The sequence below is a fragment of the Canis lupus genome, chromosome 16, assembly GCF_003254725.2.
Source record: "Canis lupus dingo isolate Sandy chromosome 16, ASM325472v2, whole genome shotgun sequence".
Lineage (NCBI taxonomy): Eukaryota > Metazoa > Chordata > Mammalia > Carnivora > Canidae > Canis > Canis lupus.
The window spans coordinates 59,382,322-59,407,940 of NC_064258.1; the positions used below are offsets into that span (position 1 = coordinate 59,382,322).

The window sequence follows — 25,619 nt, forward strand, 5'->3', positions numbered from 1 at the left end:
TCTGGATGATTCTGTGTGTGGCAAATCCGTGGAGGGGAAGAAAAGAGTAGAAACGTAGTGATGTGAAGACCAAAGAGAGGAATTCCAACCTCCGTGAGGACAAGAGAAGGCGAGCCGCTCCCCACAGGTGCAGAGCCCCACACAGAGGGTGCCCGGGGATGCCGGAGCATCCCTGCCCTTGGGAAGGGGGAGGTGAAAGCCAGCGGAGCTCATCCCCGTGGCCTGGCTCTCCTCGTGGAGCCCCCCGGACGCACCCTGCAGCTTTTCCGGCGTCTCTCCATGGATTCCTGACAATGCCAAAGCTTTTACTACACGCGTTGGGTTCAAGGCTCACCACTGTGTTCAATTAATTGCCCTTATGCCTTCCAACCCTCCCTCCGTCCTCCTGACCTCCTTCAGTCAGGAAGGAAGACCACGGCCTCTCCTGATGACCAGATGGTGACCAGACGGGGGCCGGGACCCTCATTAACCCCTTCACCTCCAGCCCACCTCTCGGGAGGTTTGACTCAGGACCGCCTGCATTTACGGTGGACGTGCAAGGCACATAGTCACCTAACGGACGTGATATATTCGGATATAGGATAAACCCAAATACACACAACCACTCATCATAGCCATATAAATAATTCCTCAAATGTTTTCTTAGGCTAAACATAATCTATTTGCCACTATCTCAGTATTTTTTACATCTTCCACTGCAAGGCTTTTTTTTTTTTTTTAAACTTAAAAAGTAATGGATAAAAGGACTTAAATTTGATTTTTGCATGGTTCATTTTATTGATCACTGTCAAATTCAATTTTAAGTTAAAATTCCTGATATTTGTGACTAGGTTTTATATTCCAATTATTATCATAATTCACTTGAGCTTCTTTTTTAAATTGGTTTTAAGTCTGAAATCTTGAACCAGTTTGAACTCCACCCCCCCCATCCCATCCACACAATAACCAAGGGGGGAGGATCCTCTACTTTGCTGTTTTGATGTTCCTTCCGCTTATTTTGTTTTTTCTGTTAGAAAAAAAATCCTATTCCTTTAAGAAAGAAATAAAAAAGGCAAAAAATATACAAGGCCCATGGATTATTACCATTTCCCAAGGGGATCGCTTACCTAAAACGCTTGTTGAGTTTAGCATGTAAAGTCATGCGTCCTCAGGGCGCCTGGGTGGCTCAGTAGGTAAAGCGTTTCACTCTTGATCTTGGCTCTGGTCTTGATCTCACAGTTGTGAGCTCAAGCCCCGTATTGCTCTCCACACCGGGCATGGAGCCTGCTTACAGAACACGAAACACAAAAAAACAAGACTGTCTGCTGTTCAAAGACCACCCAGACATCCAGCATGGGATATCCATCCCTTGCCTTTCTCCCCATAATTTATTCTTCTCTTAAAAAATGTTTTAAAAGACTATGGTAATCAAACACGTATATCATCACATATATAAATATAAATAATATAAATATGTCTATAGTTCAAAAAAAATATGAAAGCCCATTGGCATTTTGTCGGGTCACCCGCTCGCTGCGCATGTTTCTCGGCACTTCCTCCCCACTGCCCAGCAAGCCTGCCTTCCCGTGAGCCCAGATCCTCCCGTGTCTTCCTCCCTGATTTCCTCCCAGCCCTTCTATGTGGGGACCATCGTGACATCCAAGTGCACAAACCAGCACGACCTGATCTTAAAACTCTCTAGCACTTTCCTTCCGGCGAGTAGGCAAGGGAATCACGGCTGGAGGTGCAGCTGATTTTATTCATTGTTGGAGGAGAATGGACACGTCAGAGAAAATCAGTCATGAAAATGCACGTGTGCAGATGCCTGCCACGGTACAGAACACCCACAAAATTAACGTGAGCCCCTCTCGCTCCCCTCCTCACCCCCCTATGTGTGTGCACCTCACGGACTCCACTTCCCGGCCTGCCCATACTCATACTCATTTTGTTGAATTTCTACAAATCATGCACTTGGCACATAATGTGGCCAATAAATTATTTGGTGCAGAGTCCCATGGAGTTCTTCTGCCTCACGCACATGCACACGCACATGCACACACACATGCACACGGTGTCTCTAGCCTTTGATGACCACTTGGGACTGATTGGATTTCAAGGCTGGGGTCTTTCAGCTGAAGCGTTCACCTTGCAGGTGAGCTGGGAGGTTGAGTGACTTGCTCTGAGTTGACAATGTAGACAGCAGTATTTTTATTTTTTACCGTGATTAAAGGTGTTTTCATGCAAATTCAGATCCATCCATGAATGACCGGCTGCTTTCCTGGGGGAAGGTGGGAAGGAGCCGACACTCCCCTCCACCGAGTGCTCCTTGGCCCTGAGACCTAATGCAGGCAGGCCCAGGGCCCTGAGGCAGGACGGCTGCAGAGGGCAGCTCCCTTTAGGTCCCCTTTCCACGCGTCGGGTTGATGCCACAAAGTAGGAGTTGAAGGAAATTCCTTCATCACCCTGGAGTTGGTGGGGATGTTTCACAAGGTAGAAATGAGGTGAGGGGAGGGAAGCGCGTAACTGCCAACGAGCTCCGGGGCGCAGCGGTTTTATTCAAGATCTCTGTGGGACAGCACGCTGCTTCCATGGAGTAAGAGGTGTTCTATGAAAATAAACAAGAAATCTTGAAAACGGGTGAGTGGAGGATATGTCCCGATCAGTTGGTAAACAGTAAAAAAGAAAAAAAAATTAAAAAGAATTAAACAAAAGAATCACGAATCTATAAAAGCAATATATTAATTACAAACATACATTGAGGGAGGAAAGGGGTGTCACGATTATAGGGGTTTTATGTATTAAGATCAGTAATTCCATTTTTGAATTCTCTCTTTTTTAATGTCCTGTTTATTTTAGCTGAATGTGGAGCAAGTGTCAAAGGAAATGAAGGAACGTTGCTGTCTCCAAATTTCCCATCAAATTATGACAATAACCATGAGTGTATCTATAAAATAGAAACGGAAGCTGGCAAGGGGATCCACCTCAGGGCGCGAAGCTTCCAGCTGTTTGAAGGAGACGTCCTAAAGGTAAAAAATATTCTTGAATGTGACGCCATCTCTTCTTCTCAAGGAACCCATTAAACACCTGCCCAGCTATACACACAGAGACGTGTACGCATGTTCATGCATCTTTGGACAGACCGAGTTTCTCCAGTTTGTCCAGTTGGTGTGTGAAGGTGCTGAGTGTCACCGGTGTGGTCTTGATCTGTCCGAGTCTGCAATCCCGGGTCTGATGTTTGCTCGTTATGTATCTTCAACACATCATTTAATATTTGAGCTTTCTCTTCCTTATTCGTAAAAACCTGTGATGATGCCTATCTTTGGAGGATGTTCTGAGGTTTAGATTATACACCTTCTGTTGACAGACGTGTCTAGGATCGTGCCTAGCACAGAGTCGTCATTACGAGCGCTGGCGGGGCCCCCGAATCGACACTTTCTATAGTCAGCTCCCTTTGGTCCCCTTTCCACGTGTCGGGTTGAAAATGGATGAGAGGAGGATATGTCACAATATCCTCATGTGGTCGCAATATCCACGGCTACAAGGATTTTGATGTGACAGTGGAAGGGAGCTCAGCCCCTATCCCCAGACCGCAAGGCAGGGTTCATATGGAGAAGTCACACCAGGGTGAGACATATTTTTAGTGGATGAGTCTACACCATGTTCACAGGACTCAGGGATGTGCTTGGAATGGGACCAGGAGCAAGAGCTCTGTGCATTATATGATACAAGTTACCAGAGCCTCAGGGAAGTGCTCTGCGGAGGAGGACCCGGCAAACCCCCCACATTATAGATGGACCCCAGGAAAAAGGGCAGGAGGACTGGATGCAGGGACATTGAGGTCTTGATCTATAAATTCCAGCTCTACCTGGAAACGCCCCCATAGCTCCTAAAGCTTCTGGTATAGTTCCCACCTCTCCGATAACTCTTTGAGAAAACCAGCACCCTTGTAGGGTCAGGGGGCAGCGAGGGCACATTTGTAGAGCGAGGACATGCATGGAGGGCACCGGACTGACGCCGCCCTGCTCGGCCCAGTGAGGAGGGAGCTCCTGGTCCAGGTCGCACAGCCAGTTTGTGGCAGGAGAGAGGCACGTCTCTCTTCTCGTTCCTTTGTGAAGGTCTAGGGTTTCCCAGTCATGTTCACCCCTGCATGGACCCACATGCCGACACATCTCAGATTTGGTTGAGTCCACCCACGGTAAGCGGCGAGCATAGGAAAAGATGCAAAGAACCAGCCGAAAGGGAAACACCAGTGCCCTCCATTTGTCACCCATTTGCACAGTGGTTAAAGAGGGGTCCCTCCAGGACCCCACCTGCCCTCGTTAGCCGCACGCGGACGCTCAAGAGGTGCTGGAAACCTAGAGGGCCTTACTCCCCCCTACGTCCCGGCTCGGCTATGTCAATGTCATTGTTGAGTAGCTTTATTCTAGTCATTCTTTTATCGTAATTGTCTTTCCAAAGCTCATGCTGACATCACGAAGCTCTGTAATTAAGAAGTGATTTTCAGGCAGGAAACTAGTACATTCTCACTTGTCTAAAAAAAAAAAAAAAAAAAATTAAACTCGCCTTGTAAGTAAGCATTTTCCAAGCTCTTTGAAAACCTCAAATTTAGAAGTCAGTAAGCCTTTGGAGAAAACTTTGAGGTAACAATTAGGTCTCCTTGGTGCAGGTGAGCGATTAGAGACACCGCAGCAACGTACGCGGGTAAATATCATCGCCGTGGAAGGAAGCGAATGACGTTCATCCGTGATTACTGCAGTTTAAAGATGTTGATTATAACAAAAAGCAGAAACAAAAAACCTTGCTTACTCCATTTAATTGCAGGGAAGCTGCCAATCATCTGAAATGCCTACGTGTTTTGCAAGGTCACTAATAAATATCTCAGTGTTCAAAACATTTCAGGGGGGGTTACCTTATATTTTAGCTCTACATGCTATTCCCATTGCTCCTTCGCACATAGTATGATCCAGTAAAAAAGACCAAAGTTTTATAGACATATTTTCATGCCCAAAAACACGGTGTCTTCTTCTTCATATGGGGAAAAAAAAATCACGTAAGAGAAGGATAGCTTGAATGAAAATGTCAGGAAAGGAATATGCAATGGAAAGAGCAGTTGATTTTGAATATTTGGGGTGTAGATTCTTTCAAACGGTGAAGGACTCCCCCAGGACCTGCAGCCGCCTCGCCCCAGGACTCCGCGTGAGGTCCCCTGATGTGTGGTCATCTGCTAAGGAGGCTCTTCCAGCCTGAGCCTGTAGCACTGATTAAATGCCAAACCCTGAGCAGCGTTTGTGATGTAAATACTTAGAGCGTCTTATTAACCTGGGACTCAAGGAGCATTTTTCTCCCACCTAAATGGAACACTGATTCCAGCAGCACGTAGATGCGGGCACCTAGGTGCCAGGGGTTGTGCTGAGCTAGTGTGGCTTGTTCCTGATGTAACTGCAATTAAAAATCAAGTCTTCTGGACGTACAGTACCATTGGGTTGTCACTGGTGATCCCTGCAAAACTGGAAGCCACATTTTCAACTTGAGGGAGCTGACAAAAGGGTGCTCCCTGTGGCAGGTGACTTCTCCATCACCGCGCTCATTGCTGGTGATGCAGACGGACACGGCTGAGTTACTGGCCGGGAGAAGCCTGGAATTCGGTAGAGCAAGGACACATTTTCAGCGGTTGTGGCCTGGAGGGTACCGGGAGCTGGATGCTGTCCCGATGATCCTTCTAATCTGTGGGAATCTCCCAGTCCAGGCCCGGGGAGGTGAGGACGGACACTTCTGCAGAACTCCAAGGACTGAGCTCACATGAGTGCTTACTTGCTTGCATGCTCCTCCAGTCCTTGGGTTTCTGTGACTTACTGAGAATCGCGTGGTATACGGAGTGAAACAAGACCTTTCTGGGAGGGCCTGGAGATTTCCCTTTTTGAGCCAGATTCCTCTGGGTTTACAATTCATCACAGTCTGGGTGTCACGGACCTCACCACGTCTGACGAATCCACGTATTAAGCCAAGTGATGATTTTTTCCAGCAGTCCCCAGTTGCTGGAGGAATGGCAGATCGTTTGATTCCACTCTGCCAGCAGAGGCTCTGATTGGAGATAAATAAAATAATGATCTGTGAAATTGATATTTCTAAATATGTTTTCATCTTTTAGGATTGTATATATGTGCGTGTGTGTGTGTGTGTGTGTGTGCAAGTCTGTTGAACCAGGTATATGGTCTATACATTTATTAGAAGAGAGGCGAGAGAAGAAAAGTAAGAATCAATCCGCATGAGAAGGAAAATAGTGGGGAAATAAGCAGACATTGGAGGAGCCTACTGAGGACTTAGGTGCCCTTTATTTAGTTAAGATCTTTTTTTTTTTTTTTTAATCAAGAACATCTGGATGTTTTCCAATATAATGCATGTTCACTCTGCCCTGTCGTCCACGCATCTCTTACAGACCCATGTGGTCCCTCCATGAGCCATTGCAGTAGTTCAAAGAGGCAAATGGATTAGCCACCCCCCCTGCGCATCCTGTCCTTGATGAGTGTCCAGCAGCCCCGGCACTGAATCCTCCCTGAAGGCAAACACGGTCTCTCCGGGCGGAAGCAGGAAAGCATCCCGCGTGCCATCCCACACGCCCATGCGCTGACCTGGGCCACAGTCCCCACTGACGAAGTGGGATTGGCACTCACCCAGGCCGGGGTGGTCTGCCTCGGTGAAACCCGGGGACACAGCCCCGAATGCCCCCTTACCCCTTGTGCCTGCACAAAAGCAGCCTGCCTGCCTGCCTGCCTGCCTTCCAAATATTTGTTATAGACCCCCGTGCTCTACAGCCACCTAGGCAGGTAAAGTCAAGTGCAGCGTGTTTTAGAGCAAGACAATGCATGCCCCTGACATTATTACATGATGGGACTCTCTTATTACGACCAACTCAAGACTAAAGTCACCTCAGGCCCAAAGAGCTGCAAAATGCGACAAGATATGTCCACATCCTGTCTTGTCTTCTGACACAGTCAGAGGAGGGAGCGGGGGGAGGGATGGGATGTCCGCTTACTTGCACCATAGTTTGCAGACGACGTCCCGGCCAAGGCAGGACGCGTCCCTTCAACTCCGGCAAGTGGATTCTGAGCGAGGGAGACAAAGGTGAATACTGAAACTCAGAAATGCAAATACATATTTGTTTAAGTCTAAGTGACCACGGGAAGGACGCTCGACGCGCTGAGTAGGGCGACCCGACCGCAGAGGAGATCTCTAGTCTCGAACCTGGACGGTGGAGGGAGCACCTGCTCAGCCACGCCGTGCATTCAGCCCTCACGGGGCGGCACACGCTTTCCAAGTAGGCCGCACGGTCACATCTTTGAGGGTTTGAATTCCTTGTGAAAATTGCTCACAGAATACAAATGGAATTAAGTAGCAGGGGGACTGACGCTTGACTTGTCCTCAGGTGTACGATGGAAGGGACAGCTCTTCGCGTCCGTTGGGGGCCTTCACCAAGAATGAGCTGATGGGTCTGGTCCTAAACAGCACCTCCAATCACCTGTGGCTCGAGTTCAACACCAACGGGTCTGACACCGACCAGGGCTTCCAGCTCACCTACACTAGTAAGTAGCACACGCCGTGGCGTTTCATTTTTTAAATTTTCTCGGGATGCGTCTATTAGTTCTTTTCTTCTTCTTCTTCTTCTTCTTCTTCTTCTTCTTCTTCTTCTTCTTCTTCTTCTTCTTCTTCTTCTTCTTCTCCTTCTTCTTCTTCTCCTTCTTCTTCTTCTTCTTTTCCACGTAGCTGATGAATTTTAAATATTGATTTTTTTCCCCTTTCTGATCTCTCTCCTGTGTTTTGGATTGCTGTTACATTCTTAATTTAGTCGTGTTGCCAGAAGTGATAGTTTGAAATTTATTTTCCTGGAGGAAGTATTAATATTTTCATAAGATAATGGCTGTACCTGAAAAGAAAAGATCATGGCATTTAAGGGCTTCTGGGCGTAAAAAATACCGATGATGATTTGGTGCACGTTGACAGAGACTCGAATATGTGTATATGAAAGACTTAAAATGAATGTGATGTAATAAGAGGAATAGTCTTTGAATGCCTACCCTGCATCAATACCTTACTATTATATCTATAGATACAGATATTTTAGAATCTGTATATCATAGAACATGAATTGCATGTGTAGAATAGTCACATATACCTATTATGTCATAATATCAAACACCCCGTGTAGTAGGCTCCTTCTTAGCACCAGGGATGTCCTAAACACAAATAATTCCATACCTGCTAAAGGTAGCAGGTGTGTGAGCTGCTGGAGCCAGGCTGTGATCACAGACCCACAGTTTTTTAATTTTAATTTTTATTTATTTATTTATTTTTTACAGACCCACAGTTATAAGCAGGGTCCTATAGCCCCCCCCCCCAGTAATATAAATCAATGTAGAAAATATATTTTTTTAAGAGATGAATGTGAAGAAGACAAAGAAAGATACAAAATAAGGGGAGAAAGAGACTGTGCTTTGAAAAAGAGAAACGTGGGATATGATCAGTGCCATTTCCAACATTTTTTTAGTTCCAGACAGGTAAAGAAAAACATGCAGCTACCTGGTACAGTAACTAATTAAAATGAGGAAATCAATGAACTAAAATGCATAAAGTTGTACAAGACTGTCCAATCCTGTACTATCTAATGTTTAAAAATATCTATAACACCAGATGCCATGACAAAACACATAAAATTCTGGAATTTTTTTTTCTAGCATGAAAGCATATTAGTGATCCTCAAGATTGATTTCTTTATTTGAGAGATAAGCAAATGAAAGCCTGGAAATGATCATAATTATCCCAGACACTGAGTGAATCCAGGTGCATCAAAGGAAGATTAATTGCCTCAAATCCCCCTTGGTGGGCCAAATTACAGGTGAAAGACTCTAAGACCTTGGGCAAAAATAGAAGTACAGTAGCTGACATCATGCGAAAACCTATTTTGGGGACACCTGGGGGGCTCTGTGGTTGAGCAATTGCCTTCGGCCCAGGGTGTGACCTCGGGTCCAGGGATCGAGTCCCACATCAGGCTCCCTGCATGAGCCTGCTTCTCCCTCTGCCTGGGTCTCTCTCTGGGTTTCTCATGAATAAATAAGTAAAAAAAAAAAGAAAAGGAAACCTATTTTTCATTTTCACGAAAATAATTTACAAGATTCAGTACACAGCGAATGTATTAGTTCTGTTATAACTAATTGTAACTAATGCAAAACACATTAGTAGCAGCGGCATCGTAAAATCAATTCGTAAATTATAATTTTTCATTACTAGAATTCCAGTTTTCAGTATTTCACTCTGAAAAGAGCCTCAACGAATTCTTAGGTTCTCTCCGCTTTCAGATAAGATGTACACTGTCGCGCCCTCCTTTCCTCTAGGTGACTTCTCCCTCCGTGTGTCCTAGTTTGCTTTTATCCCTTGGACGTTTTCATCCCTGCTTCCTACCTACGCTACTCACCTTAGAGCTGAGGACCATGAACACTTGAGAAAACTCTTTACAATAAACTCTCTTAAGTTTATTATAACTAAGGGGACGTTCCAGGCCCTCCTGGCGTGTCCCTCTGATCCTGTTGTTGCTGTGGCGTCTCTGACAAACTGGGCTGCTTATTAGGGTTTGGGGCCAAGAGAAGAAAGCACTGAGCTGTGTGTTTCCCCATCCCTCTGGGTGTGTGTCCACACCCCAGGCCCAGCCCCATCCCTCCGTGTGTCTGTCCACACCCAGGCCCAGCCCCATCCTCATCTCTCCGTGTGTCTGTCCACACCCAGCCTCATCCCAGCCCATCCCTCTGTGCACCTGTCTACACCCCAGCCCCGACACCACCCAAAGCCTGGAGGTAATTAAGCTCGACGTGACCCTTCCACGGCTGCTTCATAGAAAACATGCCAGGGGGGATCCCTGGGTGGCGCAGCGGTTTGGTGCCTGCCTTTGGCCCAGGGCACGATCCTGGAGACCCGGGATCGAGTCCCACGTTGGGCTCCCGGTGCATGGAGCCTGCTTCTCCCTCTGCCTGTGTCTCTGCCTCTCTCTCTCTCTCTCTCTCTGTCATAAAAAAAAAAAAAAATCTTTAAAAGAAAACATGCCAGGCTGAGCTTCCACTTTCCATCCGATGTCACCCTTGTCTCCGCTTCCTGTTTGCACACGGACTATTTCCAACTGGAGTAATTCCTGACCGATGAGCTCCTCTACCCCTGGTTGTGCCAGAGTTAGCCAGGAGCACGTGCTCGCCTTCTGGAACGTCAGGTGGCCGGATTCCTTGTCAGGAGGGGCGTTCCTCTACTGTTTCCGGAACTCTCACTTCCCCTGTATTGTCCCAAGGGGCAGTTGAGAGAGTCCAGTGTCCTACTGACACGTTGGGGGCCCCTCTGGTATGCCGTGCCCCCTTCCCACCCCTCACCTGCTCCCCGGGGCTCCCCGCGGCCGTCGTCCCGAGTGCGTCCACGGTGCCCGGTGTGGCTCAAGGCCTCTGGCTCCCTCTGTTTCTGCGGAAATGTGAGACACCCTCAGTCTGTGGTCTGGGGATCCATTATTGGGACTTTCTCATTATGGGGACTTTTTGATTATTTTTATAAATCGTTTTATTTTATATATATACTTTTTTTGCATAGCAGCACAAACTTTCTGAGTCTCTGAGAAGACGAAACACTGGCAGTGACTGATATTTAGCTCGGGGTCTAACTGATTGGACACGCGTGCTTCTCCTTTCTGCCCCTTTTCCCTCTTCGCCTCCCCTGACGACACAGATGCTCCCGCGTGCAGTTTGTGCTGCGAGGCTGTCCTGGAGCTGAGCACCTGCCCCATGGAGAAATACTCCGGGATATAGGACTGTCGGTGCTGACGGCTCTGAAACCAGGACAGTGTTAACTTCACGTTACATTCTTGGGTTTAAACACTAAGTCATTAAGTTTAAAAGATCCCGAGCTCCCACAATGTGATCGAATACCTGAATCAAGCATCCATCCCTAAAAGATAGCTCGGAGATCATAAACGGCCAAGCGGTGTTTCGAGCAAATTAGTAAAGCCTCAGACGACGGACGGGAGGACCGTTTCCGCTAACTTCCGAGGACTTTCGTAATCGGCCCTTGCTAGTTAGCTGCGTTACTGAAGGAAACGCTCATATTTAAATGTTTCGGTCCGTGACTCATGTACACACAGGAGTGGACCGGAAAATGTCAACAGGAAGCAAATGTGTGGCTCAGGGAGCGTCCCGTGTGTCTGAAGTGGGTGCGCGTGATCTCGTGCTCCTCTAGTGCCCCAGCCTCCCCGCGCGTCCCTACGTCCGGGTAGCTCAGGGCCCTGGGAAGGGCCTCCTCTCACCTTTGAGCGCCACTTAGCAGCGGAGCCTCCAAGGCCTCGGTCTGCGGGACGCCCACATCTGCCAGAGGTACCGGCAGGCCCCGAACCCAGGTCCTCGGACCGGAGCCCGGAGCCGTTGCTGAGCCGGGTTTCCCGTATGTCAGCGACCAACCCCTCCCTGCAGAGTAACACGGCCGGGAAGAGGGTGCGGGCGCCCCGGGTGCACCGGGCTGACAGCTCCCCAAGGCCGCCGCTGGGTTCTGCGCAGGCGCTTAAGGCGACGTGCACGCGACACGATGCACCTGCGGCCCCAAGCACTCCCTTTTATTACAGATTTATTTTCATAACAGACCATAGTGTCCTGGTGCAATGATCGTGTCGCCGGGAACGTGACCCATGAGCTCTTCGCGATCCGGGCCCCCGGGCGCCCCCATTTCATCATCGCCTCCACCTTGCAGAGACGCTTGATCTGAAACACAAAAGCGGCCACTGTGTCGCTGTGACAGAAGCTGGGGCCACGCGAACGTCCCTGGGCTGCCCGGGAGGTCCTGCTCCCCACTTAGCCCGAGGAGGCCCGTCGGCCTCTGAACTGGCCGCTTCGTGCTTCCCGGAGGCCCAGCAGGTGCACGTGGGCCCCGGCCGCCAGCGGGGCCTCGGAGGCTCCCGGGTAGGACTTAGGGGCCCCGCTCACTGGGAAGGGCACTGAGTGGCCCGAGGCTCGGCTCTGCAGCGCACGTGTCGGCGTCGGTGCAGGACTCCGTCCGCGGCCCTGCTCCCACCGGATCCTCGCTGGGATGTCGTATCTGCTCCTTAGTACGGTTCGCCTTCGTATAAACTTGCTCTTTTCCCCCAAATAAACTATGGTAATTTGTTTATAGTCATGACATGTGATTTTTTATATTTTAAGACACACAGAATTTTCCAGAAAAATTAAAGATCTTTCAAAGCCGGGATAACAGAAGCCTCCAGAATTTTCTTCCCTGACGTGAAGGCCAGATGCCCTTTCTTCTTTCTTGAAGACGTAGTATAAATGCTGCTTCCTGCCGTCCAGCTTCCCAGAGCAAAACCGCTTGGTCTTTCTCTCACGTCCCCAAAGCCTCTTACACTTTGTACATCTTTTGCTTTCACACCAGTCACATGTGAGGACCCTGAGCTCCACTGACCCCCCGTCACCTCCACAGCCGCTTAGGAAGTGGTGACCCCTGGGCTGACCCGGGTTGGTGAAGGACAGGGTGACGTCAGCAGGTGGACATGACCTTGGTGCCCATGACAGTGAACATGAGGGTCTGAACAGCCGGGAGGACACATGACGCGGAGCCCAGTAGGAGCACGGTTGGCTGCGGGAATCTCCTTATGGAAGGTCTTAAAAACCAGGCAGAAAAAAAATAATAATAATTAAAAAAAATGAAAAACTAGGCAGAGGTATCAGGCACCATCAAGGCAGAGCCATTAATAGTATTTGAGGGATGGGAGTGTGCGTGGGGCCCGGGTGGAAGAGCGGGGCCTGAGCGAGGCCTGGAGGCCAGGGGGTGGAGGGGCGCAGGGCTCCGCAGGGGGCGTGGGCGCGGTGGTCGTGGGTCGACCTCCACCCCGAAGCGCCGAGTGACCAGGGTGCGCGTGGCCAAGGAGCCTGGGCAGGTGCTGTGGTCCCTCCCACGAGGAGGTGACGCTGTCCCGGCAGCTCTGGGGCCGGTCCCTGCTTGCCAGGCAGCATTCCTGTGGCCACTGGGAGTCCGTGCGGCTCCCAGAGACAGGGCGTCCTCGGCTCGTGTCGACACCGGGATTCGGGGCATGGGCTGAGTGCACTCGTTATTTGAAAGTAGGGTGTCCGCACCCCGGCCTTGCAGCGACATCTGGCGTCCTTGCAACGGGATGAACACGTTTGGGGGTCGCCGACGGAAGCAGCGCCTGGTGCTGGACTCCTCCCTCCGAGAGGCAGCGGGCCGTGGTCCGGGGCTGCCCACCCGCAAGCCGCACCCCAGATGAGCCCAGTAGAGGCCAGAGTGGGGACCCCACGTTCAAAGACCTAAAGTGCTGATGAGAAGGTAGCGTGCGGGGAAGGGTCGGTGTCGTGTCGGGGAGGACAGGTGGTGCAAGAGCCACTCCAGACGGAAGGTGACACGGGGAAATGCAGCGCGAGGCCCTGCATGGAGCTACGAGTCCACGTGACCCTGTTGGGCCAACTATTAAAAAATTAAAAAATACCCGACATCCTTCCTGGAAGGTCAGTGTCCTCGGAGCACGTGTCCCACCTGCCAGGCAGCCTGAGAGCGGCAGGCCCCACGGCCCAGACCCTAGGGACAGGCTCGGCCCCCACGTCCCCGTAGCTAGTGGGTGACCTGCTGCCCCTGGGAGGCAGGTATGGGAGCATTTGGACCCACGACTAACCTGGACCAGCTGATCCCCATCTTTCCCTCTCCTGTTATCACTCCCCGCCCTGACCCCGAATCACGTGAAGACACGGGGACAGCAGCCTCAAAGTCCGTGCACATGCGTCACGTGAGGCACAGGATGGGCCCAAAGCCGGCTGTCGTGTCTACAGACGGGGATCCTCGGGCAGGACACTGGGCCCCACCGTGTGCTCCACGGATGAGAACGTCGGGGCCAGGGGCTGACGCCGCTGTCACCCGGGACGGGCATGCGGATACACGCAAAGTGACACAACATCACACGCGCGGCCACCAGCTGGAGCGCGGCTCGGGGTGCGCATGGATAGTCCGGGCCAGCAGGGAGCCTCGTCCCCTCCGAGCCCCAGGACGAGTCACAGATCCCATTAGCGTGAAGCACACGGGGACCCCGGGAGCAACCGGTCGGTGAAGCGGCTTCACCGGGACGGACGGTGTGGGTCATTAGCCCTGCCTCAGCCTCGGGCCCCAGCGGGCGCGACCACCCGTCTCTGCGTGGCCCGGGTCACCTGCACCTGCAGAGGAGACGGCCTTTGGGCATCATCTTCCCCCCACGTCCACCCCGCTATCCCGGGGCCCCCCCAGCTTTACTGGGATATGACAGGCAGCGTCTGTAAGCGGAGGGTGACGGTGCCCCATGACGGTGCCACACGCACGGTGTCCTGATGTGTCAGCACCAGAGGAACATGACCTGCCCCGGACGGGATTCTTTGAGTGTCTGCTGAGATCGGCCTCTTCCTTCTTTCCGCCTCATTTCTAATAGAGGTTCTTCGGGTCCCTTTCCCTCCACGACTGGATGAGACTCGTGTGCACAGTTCGTGTCACAACCGGGCCCTTTCCTTACGACTGGATTTTGGAAGCTCGGTATACGCTGCCTGGCAGTTCTCAGGTGCCACGTCTCGCATCTGATTTTATGACTAATAAAGACATTGACGGATTCCCCAAACATCGCGGGCTGCCGTGTGGGAGTGTCGCCGTGTTGGAGCACAGTCAGCCGTATGGCTTGAAGGGTAGTATTTATCGTGTCCTTGGTTTTCACGAAGGAATCGTGCCCAAGCGAGGTTCAGTTCGAGGAGAAGTTGGTAAAAGTGTCCGTAATCAGGCCGCAAACAAGGGCGAGCGTGGGAGGGGCCAAGAAAATGACCAGCTCGTGCACTGACCCACACGGACGCTGGCGGGTTTTTGCTTTACTTTGACGGAGATTAAAACTGTGACAAACGCGTGGTGCTGCTTTGGTGCCTCCTCGTGTGATCCTGGAGGAAGGACGTGCCGTTTGTAAATACGGGTTCACGGAGCATGACCTTGTTCTGAAATAGCCATGAATTCAGCTGATAAAACCGTTGGGAAAATGTAATCAGTGCAATTGGTTTACCCCGCAGTTAACGAAGAGATAGTCTTATAAAGGTGTGTCAAAGTAGGAGGCATTTACTCTGCAGACTAGTTTTCCGTGGCTTTGCAACGAATTACCACAACCTCAGGGACGTAAAACATCTTTATTACTCATGGTTCCTGGGGGTGGGGTTGGGGCCTGGCTCGTTGGTGTCCTTGGGGCCATTGGGGTCCTCATGAGCTGTCGGGGTCCTCACGGGTGACCGGAGCCTTTGTGGGCAGCCGGGGTCCTTGTGGGGTAGCCAGGGTCCTCCCAGGGTGGCCAAGATCCTTGTGGGTGGCCGGGGTCCTCGTGGGTGGCCGGATCCTTGGGGGCTGTCGTGGTCCTCGCAGGGTGGCCAGGGTCTTCCCAGGCCATCGGGGTCCTCCCAGGGTGGCTGAGGTTCTCATGGGCGTCCGGGGTCCTCACAGGCAGTCGTTCAGCTGTGACCAGGTTGCCTGGGGCCTGGGTCTCACCCCGTCCCCCCTCGGCCCTGTGGCTGTTGGCAGGACCCGGGTCCTTGGGGTGGCAGTGATGTGAAAATGTAGGGGTTCACACTGATGGGTCAAGAGAGAATTCTTGGGGCGTTCTCGGGGAAAGAGGGTGGTTTTATTAGCGCAGGGAGAGGAGCGGTGGGCAGACAGCTGCCCTGGGGTGGTGACAGGTGGCTGATTATAAACCTCCAAGTAGGGGCTTAGGGACAGTGGAATCAAGGTTTCCGAGCCCGGGGGGCAGCTGTCGCTGGGGAGGTCACTTACTACCGGCTAAGGGAACCTGCGGCCTCGACCCCTCGGATGCCTACATGCTTGTCCCACGTGCTCGGGGACGATTACCGGCCCGTGTCATGGGGGGACAGGCTGCCAAGGGGTTTGTAGCCCCAGAGCAGACTCACAGGACCCCGGGGGCTCCGACCGCCTCCTGCCCTCAGCCAGAGTCAGCAGGGGGGACACCCAAGTCCCCGAGGGCCCTCTGCCTGGCCCAGGGGCCTGTGGGCTATAAGCCACAAGAAAATGCTCTTTATTTTTCCCTTGTCTTTGTTCCTCACATCAGCAGGACTGAAGCCACGGCTCCTGGGGTCCCAGGGCAGCCCCCTCCCATATGGCTCCTGGGGACTCAAGGCAGGTCCCACCCCCTCGCGGCTCCTGGGGTCCCGAGGCAGGTCCCCCCCACACACAGCTCCTGGGGTCCCGAGGCAGGTCCCCCCCACACACAGCTCCTGGGGTTGGGAGGCTGGTCCTCCCCTGGCAGCTCCTGGGGTCCCGAGGCAAGTCCCCCCACCCGCAGCTCCTGGGGTCCCAAGGCTGGTCTCCCCTGCGGCTCCTGGGGCCCCGAGGCAGGTCCCCCCTTGCGGCTCCTGGGGACCCGAGGCAGGTCCCCCCACCTGCAGCTCCTGGGGTCCCGAGGCTTGTCCCCCCTGCGGCTCCTGGGGTCCCAAGGCTGGTCCCCCCTGTGGCTCCTGGGATCCAAGGCAGGTCCCCCCCTGCAGCTCCTGGGGACCCGAGGCAGGTCCCCCCACCCGCAACTCCTGGGGTCCCAAGGCTGGTACCCCTGTGGCTCCTGGGGTCCCAAGGCTGGTCCCCCCTGTGGCTCCTGGGGTCCGAGGCAGGTCCCCCCCTGCAGCTCCTGGGGACCCGAGGCAGGTCCCCCCACCCGCAACTCCTGGGGTCCCAAGGCTGGTACCCCTGTGGCTCCTGGGGTCCCAAGGCTGGTCCCCCCCTGTGGCTCCTGTGGTCCCGAGGCAGGTCCTACCCTGCAGCTCCTGGGGACCCGAGGCAGATCCCCCCACCTGCAGCTCCTGGGGTCCCGAGGCAGGTCCTGCCCTGCAGCTCCTGGGGTCCCGAGGCAGGTCCCCCACTGCAGCTCCTGTGGGAAATATCAGAAAGGGAGACAGAACATGAAGACTCCTAACTCTGGGAAACAAACTAGGGGGAGTGGAAGGGGAGGAGGGTGGGGGGTGGGGGTGACTGGGTGACGGGCACTGAGGGCCACTTGACAGGGATGAGCACTGGGTGTTATTCTGTATGTTGGCAAATTGAACACCAATAAAAAATAAATTTATTATTAAAAAAAAAAGAGAGAGAAGAGAGCCTGCAGAGCACCGTGTACGTGGTCCGTTCTCCAAAACAGAGTGGCCTTCATGAGGCGCCGGGACACGGCACACAGGCCCTGCGGAGAACCGGCCCGGCCCGGGGCAGGATGCAGGGCTCCTAGGAGGAGGCACCGCAGGCAATGCCCTGGGGAGACCCCCCCGCCCCGACCGCAGCCTCCAAGCCAAGCACATACGTCTGGCTTTGCGTCAGAAAGGTCTATTCTTACGTGTACGCTCCCGATAAAAATCAAGATAAATATGTCGTTACTGCAAGACACCATCAAGGAAAACATTGAGGCCCAGCGCGATGGCGTTTGTAGGAGAAGAAGCTTGGGGACGAGTGGCAGCCGAAGTGTGTTCTGACCCGGGGCCGCCCCCCCGGCTGCGGTGCTTGGGGTGACACGGCCCGGACTGCGGGTGACTGTCCCGCGTGTCTGGGGCAGGCAGGGGCGAGGTCCCACTCTGACCACAGGGGCAAAGCAAGCGGCGCCAAGTGACGCTTTCCGGACTGACCAGGGTCACGCAGCAACGAGGGGCAGACACGCCCGTGAAAGCCACGTGCTTGCCTTCCAAGGGCCCGCGCGTCCTCTTGCCACCTAACGTGGGTGGCCCCACAGACACGAGGACACAGGCACCTCCGGGGTTTGGCGACTCCCGCTGAAGCCATGACATGCTTCACTTCTGTGTGGCAACATGAGAATTGCCTACTTGGGAGCAGAGCCCACCTGCATCGTGCTCCCCGAGCTCCCAGGGACGCCACCGAGGGCACGTTGGCCACTTAAAGCTCGTTTCCACACGATGTTACGTGATTTCCCCAGAGGTTTCGTTTTGTGAATTATTATTATTTTTTGTTTTATAATTAAAGATGCCTTATACTTTGTTGACAATTTGTTAGTCGACACACGTTGCTATTTTCATCTTTTGGAATGGGGGGCGTACTGCTGGCCGCCGGCACCTTGAGAAAGACAAAGGGAGCTTGAGAAGGGTGACATGAATAACTTAATTATTAAAAAAATAAAAATAAAAAAATAAAAAAATAACTTAATTATGAAGATTAAACTAAAAGCGTGTGACTTGAGAGTGCGATACATGGAGGCTGACGGATGATACCACCGGATGCTATAAAATCTAACATTTTATGGGAAGAGTGACGATGGAATTCCTTTTCTCATTCTTCTTTAAGGGAAATAAACAGTAATAATCGTTGTATTAGTCAAAGGCATAGATACATTGTTTTCACAAAAGGTCATTCATGGGGAGATAATCGCGGAGACTTCTGTGCCTTGTCACGAGGGCAATGTCAGGTGATGAATCACAGGTCAGTTTATTTCTGGATTTTGATTTTTCTTGCACATATGATGGCATTTGTAATAATGCCATAAAAAGAAAAGAGAAAAGCTTGAAACCTGCTTAGATTCACAATTTTTATTTTTCTTCACTGTATGAATGTTTACATAAGGACATCCGGAGGTTGTTTGGGTCTTTGCAAGATCATCATTCTTTTAACTAAGTCAACCTTTCAGAACCCAGTGATATGAGGATAATCCCGTCTGTTAAATTCCAACACAAGCTCTTGGATGAAGATGTGGAAAAAAAAAAAAAAAAAAAACCTTGAAATTTCAGCTCAAGATTGACAAAGACCCTGGGGTGACCCACCGAACAGCACGGCAGGTAGGACACACGTAGTCCAGGGTCTTAATAGTGAAATTGGAGCTGAAGGGATGCATCTGCCTGCGTCTCTGGCGACGGGGAGTGAGGCTCTTCCCCGCATCACCTGTCGGCCGTGGGAACTCTCCTATCTCAGCACGTACATCATTTCTTCTGTAAATAAGTCATGGTTGTTGGACGCCCTTAGTTCCAAAATCCTATGACACTGGAAACCATCAAAATATATTTTTACTAAAAAAAAAAAAAAAAAAAAAAAAAGATATTTTTACTGTTGAAAGGGATATAGAATTTTTTCTTGTGATAATTTTGACAAAGTTTACCCTTTAACTCCCTAAAATAGCGGGGTAAGTGAGGGCTTGCGTGTGGGGTATGGGAAAAGAGAAGCTGACCCCAGTGTCGGTGGGCTCGGGGTCTGTTACCTACGGACCTGGGGAGACAGGGCGGTAGATTTCTAAGGGAAGAGACGCAGATGTCATTTTTGTGTAGTGGGGTCTTGAACACCCCTCGGTGCTTGGTAGTAGGTTTTTAGTCTTACTTTGCTACGTAGCACAGATGAGAGGTGAACGGAGGCAGACTTTGCCCATTGGATGTTGCGTCCTCTAATTCTGAGGTGATGCCGATAAGAACGGGTGATGGGGTAAAGGTGGAAACAACAGATTTTTAAGAATCTCCTCGTTTACGGGACTCCGGTGAGTTGGATTGTAAATGAGATGAAAGGAAAGGACGGCGGCTGGCGGTTGAGTTCTGGCGGGTGGTGCCAGGCCCCGACAGTGCTAAGCTCCGCAATGAAACAGGGCGCTTGCTTGGGGATCCCAGGATTTCTGAAGACAAGGTTTTACCGTTAGGTTAATCAGAAACCGATCTCCTTTACCAAACAGCAAGGAGATTGAGCAGGAACACTGCCCCCAGGAGAGAATGTGGGGTTCGGGGTTAGGTGTTGGTGGGGTTAGTCTGCAGCCGGTGGGTCGATCACCCGGCCCCGTGGCCCGTGGGCTCCAGCCGTGAGGTCTGGCTGTGCGGCAGCCACGCCTGGAGTCAGGTGTCCAGACTGGTTCTCTACAGTTTCGGGTGATTTACTGAAATCTGATATATTCTCCATCTCGGTCAATGGAACATCAGTCGAGGAGCCAGATTATACAATTCCAGAGGTGGCTTATGTGCAGGCGGCATGGCGCTCTCTTCTGGAAACTTCTAGAGGTAGGTAATGCCGGCCAGCATGAGATAAGGCCTGCAGGAAATGGGACTCTGGGGAGAGGTTACCTATCTGTCCTCCTGCACGATAATGAATATGAAAGCTGAGAAGTTGATCGTTCCTGTTTATTATTTCTTTATTAATTTGAATGTATAATCATGTAACCGTTTTTTTTTTTAAATCATAAAAAACAGATGCCCAGACCTCAAAGGAATAGATTGGCTCTGATAAAAAAAAATACAAATGAACAAATCGTTCATCAGGAAATGTAGGAAAATATTCTGCTTCTACTCAGGATCTGCGAGGCAGTTTTCAGGCTCTCAAAGACACCTGGAATTTCTGTTGTCGGTCAATGGATCATCATCAAAGCAAACTCACTGAGACCAAAATAATACCATTTTATGTACCTAATTCTAAGGACTTCTGTAGTGAATCTCACATAGTAATAATCTCATGGAAAGGAATCTACAAAACATACATTTCATTAAATAAACATGTTATCACACATACACACATGTGTTATCACGTAGATACACACACACGAGAGCAGGTAATGAGAGCTGATGCGATTCCCTCTTTGGGAAATTAATTTGTGGCCAAATATGAAACCAGGTAACTTCCATTCAAAGTTGGTTAAATACACTATTGTGACCATCCCGAAGCTTCATTAACTGGATGTTTCTGACTAAATGCTATTTTTAAGTCTTCCCAAACTTTGCAAACATTAAAATGTATGAAAATCTAAAAGACATGCATTTAGTGTCATGATTTTAATGACACTTAGAAATCTTTTCTCTTTTTTAAGATTTTATTTATTTATGAGAGACACAGAGAGAGAGAGGCAGAGACACAGGCAGAGAGAGAAGCAGGCTCCATTCCATGCAGGGAGCCCGACGTGGGACTCGATCCCGGGTCTCCAGGATCACGCCCTGGGATGAAGGCGGCGCTAAACCGCTGAGCCACTGGGGCTGCCCCACTTAGAAATCTTTAGAAGCTTAATAGTTTATTTGAATTAAAAGCTCTTACTAACAAGTGAGCATTCATAGAAGCACCAGTGAAACACAGTAACGTGGGTACATTTCCGTGCTCCCATTTTAATTGCCCAAGTCCTCGGATGATAAAATAGAGTGTTCACGATCCTACCTCTGTCTTCAAAGAGGTGAGTTTTTAGATGGAGTAATAAAGTCCATGTGCAGGAAAACATTGGAGGATAAGAAACACGTGGCCCAGCAACTGTCACTCATTTTGCGACGAGACTGTTAAGAAATTCAGGAAGCGTAGGGCACGCAGGAGGAATAGCTAGGGAAGCCTGGACGGGGGACGGCGAGGGCGGCCTGGACAGAAACGGGCTGCACTGGGGCTTCAAGGGCGAGTGATGCGGAGGCCCGGTCAGGCCTCCAGCCTGGGGACCGGGCGCAGGAGAGGGTGACAGGACTGTGACAGGGCTGTGGGAAGGTGTCACCCGGCGTCGAGGCCGATCCAGCCAGGACATCCCCTCCTGCACCTGGCGGCCTTCTGGGGGCACCTGAGGGAGGCGGAGACCAAAGCGCAAAGTCAGGAAGGAAGGGTGGGCCCGCTGAGAGCACGGGCCTTCAGAGATGGCTTCGTAGGAGCGACAGAAAGAAGGGCGTCGTGCGTCCAGAGGTGCTGGCAGTGTGGGTGTCCGTGAGAGCAGGACAGGGCACCCGCTGGGGACGGCGTGAATCCTCAGGTTCGGGTCAGCTCACGGAATTGCTTGCCGACCTGTCTCCCTTTGTTTTGCTTTTGGGTTTTGCACCCAAACTCTCAGCGAGGGAGACTTGGCGGCCACGGGTTGGAGCCCCCCAGGAGCAAGTGGCCCTCTCGGTGCGCAGGCTGAGGCTGCACACTGCGGTCCCTTGCGCGTGGGGCGGGCTGGCCTCGCAGGTTCCTAGAGTGGAGGGGGGGGGTGCTGGCCTCACACGGGAATCCTCGGAGAGAGCCGGACATGGGACACGGGGATCCAAGGTGCTGCTCGGGGCATCCGGCCAGCCAGTCCTTCGCGGTGGTCTGTCGTGGATGGGGTCCCAGCCGGCCTGTTGTGGTGGATGGCGTCCCAGCTGGCCTGTCGTGGTGGAAGGGGTCCCAGCTGGTCTGTCGTGGGTGGAAGTAGTCCTAGCTGGCATGTCGGGGGTGAAGGGGTCCCAGCCGGCCTGTCGTGGGTGGACGGGGTCCCAGCTGGTCTGTCGTGGGTGGACGGGGTCCCAGCTGGCGTGTCGTGGGTGGATGGGGTCCCAGCCAGTCTGTCTGTCGTAGGTGGATGGGGTCCTCAGCCGGTCTCGTGGGTGGAGAGGCTCCCAGCGCAGGGGCCCCGGGGGAATGCGGGGCTGCTGTCCATCCTGTATATTTACGTCACGTCTCCCCAGGGGAGCTCCGAGTGTTCTCATAGATGTTTCCTTTCAGGGATCGGATCAGATGGGAGTCCCTGCACCCCAGGGGCAGGAGTGCGTAAGGGAGGGATATTGCGCTGGCGGGAAGGGGCGCGGCCGGGGCTCAGGAGGGAGTCCAGGGCTGGACCTGGTGGGGGCCACTTCCCAGGGCTCAGCCGTTCCCGCCTCCCTCCTGGGGGAGCGGCCCTGCCCATCCTCAGGCTCTTGGGGCTCAGAGAGCACGGGCCCTGGGCCCCTGGGCTGTGCGTATGGATGCGCCTCTGGTCCCCATGGGGAGCCTCGCTGGGAGAGAAGGTGGCTCAGTCATTAGGAGCAGAGCAGGACTAGAGTCCCGTGGACTCCCCCACAATGATTCTCATTCATTACCTATGAGATTTTGGGGCTGGATCCGGTGAATCCCCCACAGCCGAGAGGCGACCGCGAGGCCCCCTGTGGTCTGTGGGCATCTGTCTGGGTGAGTCCACATCCCGTCCCTGCAGGAAGGTCTGGAGCCCCCGGCAGGCCCTCCCAGCATGAGCCGAGGGGCAGGGCCTCCACAGTCAGAAGCATCCCCCACCCCTGCCTGTGTGGAAGTGCGGGGCTTGTGCTCCCACGAGGCCTGACCCCAGGGCGCCCCTGGGTTTCCACGGTGGCCAAGCTCCTCGCTCTGTCACTCAGGACCTTGTAACTCACCGTCGTGTAGGATGATTTTCCAGGTTATAAGAGAGGCATAGATGGAACTGTGGAGCGCGCAGCAGCACCGCAGGTTCTGCAAACACCCCTGATAGCACCCCTGCGTGTTGACAGCCGTCTTCATGGGAAAGACTCCCCTGGAGTCAGTGCCTCATTGTCTCATTTGGTTCCTAAGTGCAAAGAAGACCCTGAGGTTCCTGAGTGGAAACAATACATTAGCCACAGTTTGTAGATCTCTGCTAAAGCATTACTGAAAAATTAAATGTTATAGACATTGGGTTTTAGACAATGGGAGTTAAGATGATGTGCTGAAAAATCCATACTACTAATAAATGATGGTCTTCAAAATAACTCAGTGATGTGTTCCTAATGTCCCTTTTCCCAGTTTTCACACCATTTTTCATTTCATGGATCAAAATTTTCCATAAGGAGCATGGCAAAAAAGTTATGAAAATTTTTTGCCACTAAAAATAATTATATTGTTCAATTTCGTAGGAATGCTCAAGTTTCTTAAAGAAAATGTTGCTGAAAGTATATCTTGGTGTTTAAAAATGTGTAATTATATAACAGTGTGATCCAACTGTATGTTAACTGTAGTATTTGTGATGAGTATATTAGTAGATGTCTTTGACTTGCCACTATATTGATGTTTATTTTCACAAGGTAGCAAGATCTGTGTTTAATCTGGCTTTACTTTCTTCCCTGTTTTGATATCAAATTAGTTAAGTATAAATTGCTAGAGTTTTCAGTTCTTCTGAACTTCATATATGGACGTGCAGATTCTTCAGGATTGCAAACTCCTATAGCTAAATTTTAAATAAATCAACAATACTTAAATTCTTGAAAGAGTTGAGGTGTTTTAAGCAATTAGCAAGTGTCAGAGTTTAAAATGAAAACATGCCGAGTTTTTTTTTTAGACATATTATTCCTGAGGTCCCCGCTCCATCCCCGAAAACAGTCTTTTTCAAAGAGAAAGTTACTTCTTAAAAAAAAAAATATTTGTTTATTCATGAGAGACAGAGAGAGAGAGAGGCAGAGACACAGACAGAGGGAGAAGCAGGCTCCATGCAGGGAGCCTGAGGTGGGACTCGATCCCGGGTCCCCAGGATCACGCCCTGGGCCAAAGGCAGATGCTCAACCACTGAGCCACCCGGGCATGACAGGAAGTTACTTCTTAAACTATTGTGCATATAAGAAATAGAGTAGCTACCACTCTGTCTGGAAATAGATTCTGAAAATACTCAAATCACATTTCATGTAGTTAAATGTGCTATATTGTTGGCTGACCTCATCTGGCTGTATTTCTGGATATCCCTCTGTATACATGTGTATATGTGTATGTTTTTATCTGTAAAGCTGACAGAAGCATCCACAATCAAGCATGGCGTGCTGCTTGCGGTCACCTGTGCACCCCTTGGAAAGTACAGGTGGCTCATTTAGAAGCAGCCATATTTCATACTGTGTGGCTGCCTATAAATGGGTTGCCCTGTACTCGCATCCTGTTTTCACTGAAATCCTGATGAAGGACCTCAGACTCCAGCTTGGTGAACTCTTCCAGTTGCCACGTAAAATGTGTATCCATCCTGTTCTGCGTAAGCACGTGTTGATGTGGTAGTAGGACTTCCAATCAAAAAGCCCTAAAGGGTGAGGCTATGCCTATATGTTGAAACAGGATATGATATATGAAGTGCTTAATAAGTGTGTATTGAATTAACGAAGGGATGTCCTATTAATTTGTCAGATGTTATCTGTTGTATATTATTTGCCTTCCTGTAGAGATTGTGAGCTCCTGGTGAGCCAGGACTGAGATCAATTGATTTTATATTTTCAGCACCTAGCAAAGTATCTGAAATACAGTAGGCACTTTACAAATACATGTTATTTAAGTGATTTCATAGATGAATTAATGTTGTAGGTTAGAGAATAAGATTTTCCAGATATGTGTTCTCTATAAGATTATCTAAGTGATCTAATTCTTTCACTACAATGCCCATTAATACTGGGTCAAAAACAGAAAACATATTAGATGATTATACTCCTATATTTTTATCAATTAAATGAAATATTACTAGACTACACTACTATATGTAAAGTATTAGCCTTATCATCAGGTAGAAATCATAATAAAAATTACATTTTATAAAAATAATAATGATAGCTTACCTTTACAATTAAAGTAGCCATTTATCACATCAACATTTTTGCTTAAAACTAAATATGTAAAAGACGTGGATAATCTGAACAACTGTGAGCTTAATTCTATGGTAGAAAGAGCCATATTTATAAAAATTTATAGAAGTTCCTATTTTTTTAAGTATTTTGTGCTCCTCCAACAATTTATCTCTAATATAAAAATAAGTGATACAACAAACCATGGAAATAATTGGAAAAATAGAAAAACAACAGAAAAGAAGGATAGGGCAGTGCTGACAGCACAAACATGCAGTAGTAGGATTGTGTCCACGTGGATCCATGGTTTCCAGACCATCTCCCTATTGCTCAGATGCTCGTTATAGTCTGTCGCTATTCATTATC

General features: G+C 50.6%; 1 protein-coding gene across 1 annotated transcript in view; it reads left to right on the forward strand.

The window, feature by feature from the left end:
* The window catches only part of CSMD1 (CUB and Sushi multiple domains 1), a 1,869,137-nt gene that overhangs the window by 1,544,183 nt on the left and 299,335 nt on the right, over positions 1 to 25,619 (forward strand). The window contains exons 22-23 of the mRNA XM_049095299.1: positions 2,836 to 3,005; positions 7,403 to 7,559. Of these exons, the coding sequence (XP_048951256.1) occupies positions 2,836 to 3,005; positions 7,403 to 7,559 (327 nt within the window). The remainder of the gene's footprint in view (positions 1 to 2,835; positions 3,006 to 7,402; positions 7,560 to 25,619) is intronic.